The sequence below is a fragment of the Neopsephotus bourkii genome, unplaced genomic scaffold, assembly GCF_033783945.1.
Source record: "Neopsephotus bourkii isolate Nb327-2 ecotype Australia unplaced genomic scaffold, CSIRO-AGI_Nbou_v1 NB_518, whole genome shotgun sequence".
NCBI classification, from domain to species: Eukaryota; Metazoa; Chordata; class Aves; order Psittaciformes; family Psittacidae; genus Neopsephotus; species Neopsephotus bourkii.
This window is the reverse complement of record NW_026901019.1, coordinates 2,145,134-2,156,639: the sequence shown is the minus strand read 5'-3', so window position 1 is coordinate 2,156,639 and position 11,506 is coordinate 2,145,134. Positions and strand designations below refer to the sequence as shown.

Sequence of the window (11,506 nt, the reverse complement as noted above, 5' to 3'; positions counted from 1 at the left end):
AAGTTCAGTGTCTGGAAATATACACACCACAGCTGAAAACAGCATCTCTCCAACCTCTGTAAACTCAGGAAGGGACTGCTTACAGTGGCACTGCCCAACACCTTCCAGGCAGGAGAACAGAGAGTTTTGTCCTGTTGTTGCTCATTTTTGGCTTCAGTCAAAGCCTCAAAATCGAAAAAGACTCACCTAGATTTCTGCTGCAGTCTCAAGGCAATGTGCTTTATACTGTGATGGCAGTTGCTCCAGAGAGACAGGGTTTACCTCACTGATGGAGAAGCTATAAGTATTTCTTTCATCAACTGGCCTTAATTATTTCTGGTATCATGTACACATAATACAGTAATGTTCTTCAGAAAGTTTGGGGATGAGGTCAATAAAAAGAGACTGACGTAAAAAAGGCAGTCCAACCTGTATTTGTGCCAGTGCCAGAGACAGATGTATACAGAATAAGGAGTTCAGATCTGTATATGCACTGCTGTACTTTACAAGCCTAAAATCTAGTTTTTCAAGCCTTTAGTAGAAAGGACAACTGGACGGGGAAGTACCAACAGTGAGATATTGAGCTGCTCTGCCACCTTTCACCCCACACAGGGCAAAACAGGTTCTACTGCAAAGTGTACTTTCACAAAAATGGAATGGTTTGTAAATGATTTATCTAACTTAAAAGGATGGAGGATAAAGGAGAGATCCAGTGCATGTAATGTATTTGGATTCTCAAAAAGCTGTTGGCAATGTTCCACACCAAAGGTTGTTAAAGAAATGAAGCTGTCGTGGGATCACAGGAATTATTTTGTGGAGTGATGGTTACAACATGACAAAGGGTGGGATTTAGTGGTTGGTATGGAGCCAGATTCCCCAGGGGTCAGTGCTGGAACCGGGTTTATATCATACATAACCAATGACTGGAGAAAGGAATGAGCAGTGGTGTCTCTGTGTTTGCAGTGGTTCTGGGCTATTTTCAAGCCTGCATGCAGCAAAAGACACATGAAGGAACTCACTAAGCTGAGTAGGCAAAAAAGTGGCAGTTGAGCTTTGGTGCAGATCAACGTACCTTGCTGCCATAGGGTGCTGTGGACGTGACTGTATCAACAAGCTTAAAAAGAACTGGACAGATTTGGGACACCACATTGAAACATCAGTATGGATTTTATGTTCCTATTTTGGCCAAGACTTCTGGTAGGAGAAGATCTGAACAAAGAGTTTCAGCTGTCAGAACAGCTTGCTTTGATAAAGAAAATTCTGACTTTGTGTTTTGTTTTGGTGGGTTTTGTTGTTTTTTAACTGTGTTACTATTGAGGAATTTAAATGCCTGCTATTACTTTATAGTGCTTTAACACTACAATATATGATAAAATATTAAAACCAAAAAGCAAATGTTACAACATTATGAGTTATTCTTCTGTCTTTAAGTGTATTTTGATAGATCTGGATCATTTTACTCCTTTGTCAAACTGAGTCCATACCAATATTCATATTTTGAACCTTCATTCTGAATAAGAATTGAAGCGTGTTTTGCAATATTGCTTTTTTTTTTTTTTTTGATGGAATAGAAACATCGATTTCCAGTCAGCTTTAGTGATTATTTCCTTTCCTAATAGGAAAGAAAAAGAACCTTTAACTTTCCTTGTTAGCCTCTTGTCCCATTTCTGAAGCCTTCACTGTTTTAAGCATACCACATCTGCTCTGTCCGAGAAGAAAGTCAGGGTATTTAATGATGTACAGTATGATAGAGGAGGGCTTCGTTCAGCATTACTAGAGATCTCCCCTGGTTCATTTTGCATCAAAGAACAAGATCTTTTACAGCAGAAATTAAAATCGGCCTTTGAAAGGAGTAATATCATCTACCTGGCTGCTTATGCCTGTTACAATAGCCCCCATTCCCTTGCGTGGCATTGGCACTGGTGTGACAGTACCACGACCCAGTTTTGCTGGGGCTTGCTAGGTCAGGGGCAGGATTAGGGAGCAGGCAGTCAACACCAGGGTGGTCCTGTGTCTCTGAGCTGCTTACGTCAGTGCCTGCTTATGCTACCTTGAAGAGTTCACGATAATATCCCTTCATATGAAACAAACACTATCTGATCTACATGCAAGTCAGAATGTGGCCACTGAGGGCATTATATTGCCTCAGCTTTGTGACTGGTACCTGATATTCTCTGTGACAGTGAAGCTGAGCTCTAGGAGGAAGTGGTGCTTTTGTGTTTCTTGTAGCTTGTACTGCAGTTTGGGATTCTCCAGGGTACTTTCCCTATTCTTTTTTAACTGCAGGATCTGCTTCCTAGAATGGATCGTGCCACATTGCCTCTCCCAACCTTTTTCTTTCATTTTTTTCTCCCAGGTTTTCTTTTGTGAGTCTGACAACTATGTGATAACCATTCCTCCTCCTCAGAGCTCTGCAGGGGAATCTGCCCATCTGGTGGTGTGGGTGGTCTTAGCTGTGTACAGAACACACCTATCTTCTCCCTGTATGTACTGATGAAATTCACCACAGGCCTTCCTTGTGGTGGCAATAAAATCTCTGCTGTGCAATAGATCCATAGCAAAATACGAACACACCTTACTAGAGCTGGAACTGGGACCCAATCTGGAAAATTACAACGGATTTTCCAAATCCAATGGCCTTTGGGCATCACCCCCAGAGAAACCTGGTATCTTGGCTTCAGGGCAGCTTCCAAAGTGCTAGAGACAACTGTGGGTATCTTGGGAACTGGATCCTGACAGTTCCGCACAGTCATCCATATGCTGAGTGTGGTGGTGCAGCAAAACGTGGTGCATGCTCCCAGAAGGTGTTGCTGCTCAGCTGAGCAGACAGACATGGACTAGTATGGGAAATGCCAAACCTATCAGATGCATTTGGGGTGACTCACTCAGGGAGGTGCCCTCAAGTAACTGAGGTGTGGGCAGGATCTCAGTCAATGCATCATCTGCTTCTGACAGTGCTTTCCTGACCCACAGTGGGATATACCCTTTAAATTTCTCTGTGTTTAAATACCTGTCTGTCACCTGTTGGTGTGGGCTACCACCAACTACAGTTGTAAAATACCTGATAGCTAGGGGCTGGAACTAGATGGTCTTGAGCTCCTTTCCAGCCCAAACCATTCTGTGATTCTACAGATGAGGCTGGCTCTGAGGGATGGGTCGGCCCAGGGCTCCCTCAGCTGCCAGAGCTGCTCACTAGTACCCTGATGGTCACCCTCAGCCTCAGCAGAGCTGCCAAAGCACGACAGAAATTGGATCATCTTATCCTCAAACAGGAAAAGTGAAAGCAAAAGCATAAAAGCCAGAAAATGTACACCTTTGGGGATCACATCCTTGTGGTGAAGCAGTGAGAGCAAATCCACCACTATGAAGGCAAGGAGATAGTCTTGGCCTTCTTTCAGACCAGCAAAACAATTTCCCTCCCCATGAAACCACTAACTTCCTGTGCAAGCACAGGTTAAAATCCTAACTCCCTTGGTTATAGCTTGTAGATACTAGTGCACACTGAGGAGACCTGCACTGAGGTACAGCTGGCAATAGAGTCATCACCATCAAGCATCACCTGAACCACTGTGGGCAGCTAGTTTTGCTGGGCAGAGGAGGAGCTGGGTGATCCATGTTTGTGCACAGAAGCCAGTGCATCATTAACCCAAGAAGAGTACAGCGGGTGTAAGGTGCACATCTTCCTGAGGGCCCCCAGCAGCACCTGGGCCTACAGAAGCAGTTGGAGTTGGTGCTGGAAGCCTTTCTGGGGCATTATTCCATAACAAAGAAAAACCTTAGGAAGGAAAAGAGCTTGTTGCTGACAAGCCAGGCAAGGAAAAGAGGCTGTCGGCACTGTTATATTCACTGGAAACAGTTTTGTCATAAGCTGCCATGAGCTGAACTCAGACCTAAAAGATTATAATCAAAACCTTCCCCCCTGTCGAGCCCTTTCTTATTCATCCCCACCTTCCAGCAGATCTGTGAAATGTGGGTTCACCTCATCACTTGGGGTCGTCCTCTGAGAATGCAGCCAGCTATTGCAAGCCTGTGAAGGAAAATGTTATCTTCCTAGATCACATATTTGGAGGTAATGGCTCAGCAGTTAGAATGAAATCCTCAAACACCACAATGAGCTGAAGCAAAAGCCATAGATACTGGTGTCTGGTTTTGACCAACTGGCTAATAAAAGACACGTAAAGTTTGTACTACAAGTTTATTACAGTAACACAATCAGATTGATGATTTGCACAGCTAATATGCCTCATTATAGCGGGGTATGTACAGACATTTTATTCCCAGCACGTTACAATCTTTTTATCTTTAATCATGCAGCAAGTAATGTACAAACACAATTATATGGAAGATTATTTTTTCCCCTAAAAAAAGAGAAACCAAAATTATAAAAGTATGGCTTTATAAGAAAGTCATATCATACAATGAACATTCACTTGTACTTGGGTATGGCAACATTCGGTCTTAATCAGTGAGCAATTGCATCTGTCACTGTCACTCTGATTCCAAACAAGCCAAGGGAACTGGGAGCAGGGACATGCCCATTGGTGCCAGAGAGATGGAAAATATAGATCTGTATACAATCCAAGTATGAAAAATGTAAAAAAGTGTTTTCAATGGTGAAGCATCACATTTATTTCTATGCTGAAGTCAGAGTTATGGAGCCTTGAAGAATGTAAGTGCACAGTTTCTATTTTCCTTTAGACCAACAAACATCAGGAGTGATGCAATTGAGTTAAAAAGCATTACTTCATCTGTAAAGAGGTGTAACTGAGGTCAGAATCTGGCCTGTCCTTCCTGCTAATGGTGCTGCAGAAATAGACAGAAGCATAAAGTTAGGAAGTCAGCAGTGGCTGAATTTTGCTGGCAGCCCACAGAAAAGAAAGACAAAAATGTATGTTCAGTAGATTCTATTGACAAAAAAAAAGGTGGATTTGAGGATAAAATGTGGTCCCTATCCCTAGCTCTTCATGGGGTGATTGTGATTGTTGGTGAGCAGAAGCCCTTGTCCTTGGTGTTCAGAGAATCATAGAATGATAGAATGGTTCCAACCCCCTGCCATGGGCAGGGACACCTTCCATCAGACCAGGCTGCTCCAAGCCCTGTCCAACCTGGCCTTGAACACTGCCAGGGATGGGGCAGCCACAGCTTCTCTGGGAAGCACCCATTTCAAGATCAAATCATCTTCCTCTTTACAGGAGAAAAGAACCGTCCTTACCTGTTAGCAGCACGGAGCTTGGGACACACACTTATCTCATGAAAAGGCTGCTTTCTTAAGGCATTGATCACTGATGTGGAGTATTGGGGAAGTATTCTCAGTCAGTTATGAGTTCTACCAGGAGAGGGCAGACTGAGACACAGACATACATGTACACTCAGGCTCACACGTTCACATACACATACATGTGCACGAAGGCATCCACACGTTACACACACACACACAAGTCACTCGCCGTGATACTGATGTGATACTCATTGAAACTGCAGTCATGCATATACACACTCAGCTCAGATCCTTACAGTGTTATGCCTTAAAATAGAAGTTAAAAAGATGCAGCCTGCAGAGTCAACTTGTAATTCAAACATTAGCAAAGATTTTACTCCCTCTCTTTTCTCTCTTGCTTTTCTTCTTCTTCCCAAGCTGAGAAATACAGATTCTACCTACACTTAGTACCTACATATGCAAAATGTAAACAGCACTACACAGCACCTAGCACCCTTTTGCTTAACAAAGTCACTAACGTATTTGAAATGCAACATAGATTTTTCAAGACTATGGATTGTCAGGTTACAGAAAGCATGGAAAAGAGTTTACTTTTGTTAATGATCTGGCTTGGAAAGAGTGGAGGAAAAAAATCAGCGCACCAGGGCTGAGGTAGATTTGGCTGTATCTGATGTAATGTCACCATACTGAGCAGAAAGAAAACGGGGTCTCAGACCAACATGCAGGTGACCACAAGATAAGCAAACCATGTTTAGGGAGAAGATTCCTCCCTTCCAACAGAAGGATGCCTCATCCTGCACTCACATCACCACAGGCAATGGGAAGAGTTATTATCACAAAGCTAATGGCCCTAAACTCCAGCCTAGTAGGACTGTACGTGGAGGGCCAATGGTAGCTCAGCAGCTGAGGGCCAGCTAGTACTTGGTCTCTTGTTAAAGTGGTCAGGAGAAGGAGAATGAGAGGGCTGCAGAGTGATCTTCCCAGTGCAAGTGCTTGCCTGTTGTGCACTGAGCTGAGTACAATTCACACGTTGGCCAACAGCAGGCCAGCAGCTTTCTTCCAGGCTGGGGTACCAGATGCAGATATGCCCCAGAGCGTGAGTTTCCTGAACAGTTGCTTGAGAATCCTTCTCTTACCTTCTGTCTGGGCCAGTGGATAGTGTAGCCTCCCACATGGACAAACACATGCACACAAGCATCCTGCTGTCTGCTACAAACCCACCCACAGAGGCTGAAGTGCCTGAACCTTGACCTTTGCAACCATTCACAACTACTACAGCCAACTAAGAGACCCCTGCACCATTTTAGACTCCCCCAGTGGGTTGGTCTGGGTCTCTGGGTACAGCTTCTTCCTTATTAGAAAGTGCTACCTCATTAACACCATGAATTCCTACCTACCTCCTCTGATTTGAATCCAGCAGCCTTCCCCTCCCTCCTGGCTTCTCTGGAACTCTTTATAGCACCAAAACTCTCCTGGGTTTGAGCCAGATCTGCTCAATAACTGCAATAACAGTTGATCTTCCTTTCCCTCCTTCCCCAGGATTCCTGCTCCCAGGGCCTAATTACTGTTCTAATAATATCCATCACCAGCCTCCTCTCCTCTCGCCCACCCGGATGAGATACTGCATTGCTGGTAGGGACAAACCCAATCCTGCTCCTTCGGATCCAGGGGTGCACAGGAGCTGTGCTCTGCAGAGTTGCCCTCATCAGCCTTGGGCACAAGCACCTCTGCCTCCAGCTCCAGGTTTCTGAGAGGGGCCTGGGCTGGGGAACCGGCAAGGGTTGGCAGAAGCAGCTCAGCCACTGCTTATAATGTAAATCTGCCTTGGGCTCTGCTTTGCTTTCCAAGCGGTGGCAGCCGCCGCCTGCCGCAGAGGCTGCCGAGTGAGGGAGCAGCCTCTCCGCAAAACCCTCACCCCAAACTGACCCTGAATTTCTCTGTCACCCTTCGCACCCTGCCCCAAGGAGGAATACCTCACCCTAAGGAGGAATAGACACCATCTGGAAAGACACGAAGTGCCCAGGGGCAGGGGTGGAAGGACACTGCAGCACCGGGAATATGGGATTTCAAGAGAAAGGTTAACCCCTTCCTGGCCTGCTTGCGACTCCGGCGGCTGGGCTGACATCCGTATCACAAACAAGCCTACATCTTCACCTAGCAGAGCCCAGACAGCACTAGCACTGAGCTTCTTCCGTGGCCCATGGGAAGGGATGTCTGGGAGGAGCATCCCAGTGCCTCTAAAAGGATGTTCTAGTTGTCTGTGCCCAGGAAATCGCCACCAGGCCGTGGCTGGCATCACCAGCATCCTTGCACATGGAGGTATCCTGCACACAGAGAAACACAGCAGAATTGCTCCCTGTGGTGATGGGAAAAGGGTGTAACTCCAGCACAGCCATCTTGGTATAGGCACAGGGAAGTAGCCAGATGAGATAAAAGCCATTTTTGCATTGAGCAACTGAGATGTGAATGCATATTCTTTCTTAGCTTGCTGAAAGGGGGTTGTGCCCCACAGCCTTTGGGAACAAATGGGTTAATGCGTCTTCAGCAGAGTGGAGGGTTGCACTTAAAAAAGAGAGCAAACATTGGGGTCCAAAGTTAGGGATGTCCCACAAAGGGAGTTGGGATCCTGCCACTGCTCTGTTGGTGGTGAGCACAGCCAGGAGACAGGACCAGTTTGAACAGAGAGGGCTCTGCCTGGGCAGCAAGGCACAGAGCTCCCCAAAATGCAGGGCAGCCCCAGCCCTGCCTTCTGCAAACACCCCCTGCCTGCAGTGCCCAGGGCAGTCAATGGGAGCTGTTTGTATTTTCCAGGATCAGGCCCTCTGTCCGGACCTGAGTGGCAGAAATACTCTTATTGACATCAAGCAACAACTTTCAACAGCAAAACATCATACCCCAGCTTAGGACAACTAGCAAATGCCCTGAGACCCACTGCAAAATCCAGTTAGTGAGCTATGTCTCTTGTGGAGATAACATTCAGACCTAAAATACAAGTTAAGGAAGAAATAATGTCACTTATGAAGGACAGGGCTTCTGCTGGCCCTGCTCTGATTTCCATTTGTTTACTGGACAGCAAGGAAAATGGTTCCTTCCCCACTGCACAAGTCTGTACAGGCTTCAGGGCTGGGATTGCCTTTAACCCACTCACTCCCAGGTGAGACAGGATGGTTTCCTTAGGCTATTCTGCCTGTCTTTATCCCCACCCCAGGAATACACACTCATGGCCCCTGTGTGAACTCACCCTCCGCACTATGACCTGCTGAAAAGTAACCCAGTAAAACCAGGTACTGTGCAGGATCTGATCTACATCCCTGCAGCATCAGCCACCGACTTTTTGGTTATTACCAGATGATGCTAGATCATTGTTGGAAAGGAAACCTGGCATCTGAACCCTGCTGGTACGGGATGGTATTTCTCCCAGCTCTAGCAAAAAACAATCCCACAGTTACACCATCTGACAATCCCACTGAGCACATAGTTTCTTTTTACCCAGGTACATTACACAGGATACAGTGATCACATTGGGAATTCAGATACACCGATACCAGCTGACAGCTAAGAAACTGAACATAACACAGTCTCGACTACACTTAACCCTTCACATGCACAACAAAACAGAAAACAAGGAAGGCTTTTGCCTTTAAAAGTGCCGTGCCTGCAATCAATTAAAAAAGACATTTAAAATCTTGTCACAAAAGACTGAATTTTCCAATGTAGCCTAAGAGGTTAAGTACTAAAACCACACTAAAATGCAGAGGGTGGTGGATGACCAGCTCTCCTAAGTTGCCTTTGAAAATCCAAGACCCAGCAAATAAAGTCAAGGAAAGACATTTACCACATTTTTTGTCGGTAGCTTTTTGCCATAGGATGGTAAGGGCTTTAGTGCCTGAGGTATAGGTAGTTCCTGGATGCTTCTAGGGAAGTGGGAGGGGGGAAGAGTCTGGAGGATAGTTTGCATAGCTTGCAGATATAAAGAAGCAGGTGTGTTCCCCACCAGGCTGTTGAATTTGTCTTCCCCCAGCAAAGCTGTCCAGTGGTCAGGATGCTCCTGCAGAACTTTCCGCATCTTAAACTGTGGGTTGGGCATGAAGAGCAAGAGGTAGTCGAGGCAGAGCTTCTTTGATGCCACGTTGACTTTGGAGTCCCACATCTGCTCCAGGATGACGTCCAGTGGGGTAAGCCCTTTGCTGTCCTCTATCCTGGGAGAAGCTCCATTCCCGAGGAGGATGAGGACCGTCTCTGACCGCAGCAGTTCGCAGGCAAGGTGCAGGGGGGTTTTCCCATCTTCCAGATGAAAGCAGCCAGTCCTATTGATGTAGGAGTTCAAGCTGGGGAGCTTGTGTGCAATTTTGATGATCAGCCCCAAGATATCTCTCCTGTCATATGTGACCGCCATGGCCAGGTGAGGAGCAGAGGATGGGCAATAGCAGAAGTGTTCCCCAGGCACCTTGAGAGCCTCCTCTGGAAAATGAGACAGCAGATATTGAGCATAAGGCAGGTGGTTATGCACCACTGCATAGAGAAGGGCTTCTGAAGGTGAGTAGGTTCTTAGGCTGGCATTTTCCTCCCAGTAAAAATACTCCATAGTTCTCATGTCTTCCAGCATCCACACAGGCTTGTGATCTCTCACAGCCTGGTAGAACATATAGGATAAGAACTTACAGTGCCTGCTCTGATCATCCTGCAGACTGGCCTGGTTACTGGCCATGGCTCAGCAAATAACAAACAGCTCCACGTAAAATCACTCCAGACTGGAAGATCTGTGCACTTGGAATGCAGATCCCGGTGCTGCTGCAACCTTCAGGCTGTCATTGCTGCCTGGACTGCACTAGCTGGAATGCATGGGCTGATCATCTCCACCCATTCATTGTTTTTCCCCTCACTGCAGTGGTTTTGTTTAGGTAAGCACAATCCCACAGGCTCAGTTAACCCATGCCATGCGAGCAGATGGTTAGTAAGTACATCCCGCTCTGCGCGTGGCACAGGTTACTGGAACGCTGTCAGACTGCGAGTGATTTTATACACACACAGAGCTAGCGAGAACAGAGGGAGAGACTAAAATTAGCTTGAGAGGTGAGGCGGATTTCTGTCTGCATTTCGTGTCGCACCAGATCAGCTCAGGCACTGCAGTAAGTGTAAGAGCAATATTCATCTCTCTTTTTGTGTGTCACTCACACATACACAGCTCGTTATAGAGTAAAAAATATGTGGCAGTGTAAAATGCTCCACAGATGAAAACACACATGATTATATGCTTGGGAAAGCAAGGGCTTGGTAGCTGTAGCATTAGGAAGGGATCCCTATTTTATAAATAATGGTATGGCTAGCCACTTAGGAGACACTGATGGTAATGGATTGTCTATAAGCCATTAGTGATGTTTAAGATCCCAGCATTAATGTCTGCAGAGAACAGAGTCAAGCTGCATGTGGAGTAACTACAGCCCAGAGTCATAAAGCAAAAGCATATTGCTCAGTTTAAACACCTGCCTTTGTTTAGCACAGAAATATCTGTGCCTCCCTGTTGCACAGCAAGTACATAAACAAAAGGTCAGTGGCCAAACCCCAGTGGTGTGTGGAGAGCTTTGATGTGAACATTTCTCAGATGTCACAATCCAGGGCTGGGGTCAGAGCCAGTCACAATGGGAGGAAGTGGGATTAACCAATGAGACTTGTGCAACGCCCTGGTAAAACACAGATGCCCAAGGTCTCCAAGCTTGAGAGGGCAGTGCCTGTGGGATGAGGCAGAAGGACCGGCCCAAAATAAAATTCACAGAAAAGAAATGAGCGAAGCATTCTTCATAGCAACTTGTGCGGAAGGAAGGAGGGTTTCCATGTGCCTTATATATCAACAGATTGCAGTAAGATGGTGTCTCGCCTTTTTGATATGAAAACAGGGAAAATACAGCAAAATTTTTTTTTCTTTTTCCATTTAGCAAGGACACAAACATTTATTCAGTGTACTCAAAACAGGGAGTATTCAAGTATCAAATCTGAACATCTCCAAATGCTGTCTGCGGTCTCCAAAGAGAAAACCAAAGCCACGCACAAAACTGGATGTAGATGTAGCACATCTTCCAAAGTTCTGAGTGTTCATTTCCTTAGCACAAGCATTTCTCTTTAGGGAGTTTTTTTCATAGGGTTGGAATAAACAAGTGTATGTCCAGTTTTCACCCACCATTACTGTGGTCATGCATGGAAATGCTGCTACACAGTCATTTGTACATGATATTGCCTGTCTTGTACCCATGGTCACAATAAACTATGTGCATGCTCAGGGCCAGATCAAAAGCCTACTGAAGTGCACAGGGA

The 11,506-nt window shown here is 45.9% G+C and overlaps 1 protein-coding gene across 1 annotated transcript; it reads right to left on the bottom strand.

Moving 5' to 3' along the window:
* Positions 1–4,160: 4,160 nt before the first annotated feature.
* Positions 4,161–10,565, bottom strand: LOC133210813 (ankyrin repeat domain-containing protein 9-like). The gene is made up of 2 exons (XM_061350529.1): positions 9,033–10,565; positions 4,161–4,782 (listed from the first exon to the last, which is right to left on the bottom strand). The coding sequence occupies exons 1-2, from the start codon at positions 9,903–9,905 to the stop codon at positions 4,774–4,776; spliced, it is 882 nt and encodes a 293-aa protein (XP_061206513.1). The 5' UTR covers positions 9,906–10,565; the 3' UTR covers positions 4,161–4,773.
* Positions 10,566–11,506: the final 941 nt, after the last annotated feature.

Coding starts and splice junctions, on each gene's coding strand:
- LOC133210813 (XM_061350529.1), bottom strand. CDS start 9,905: ATGGCCAGTAACCAGGCCAGTCTGCAGGATGATCAGAGCAGGCACTGT.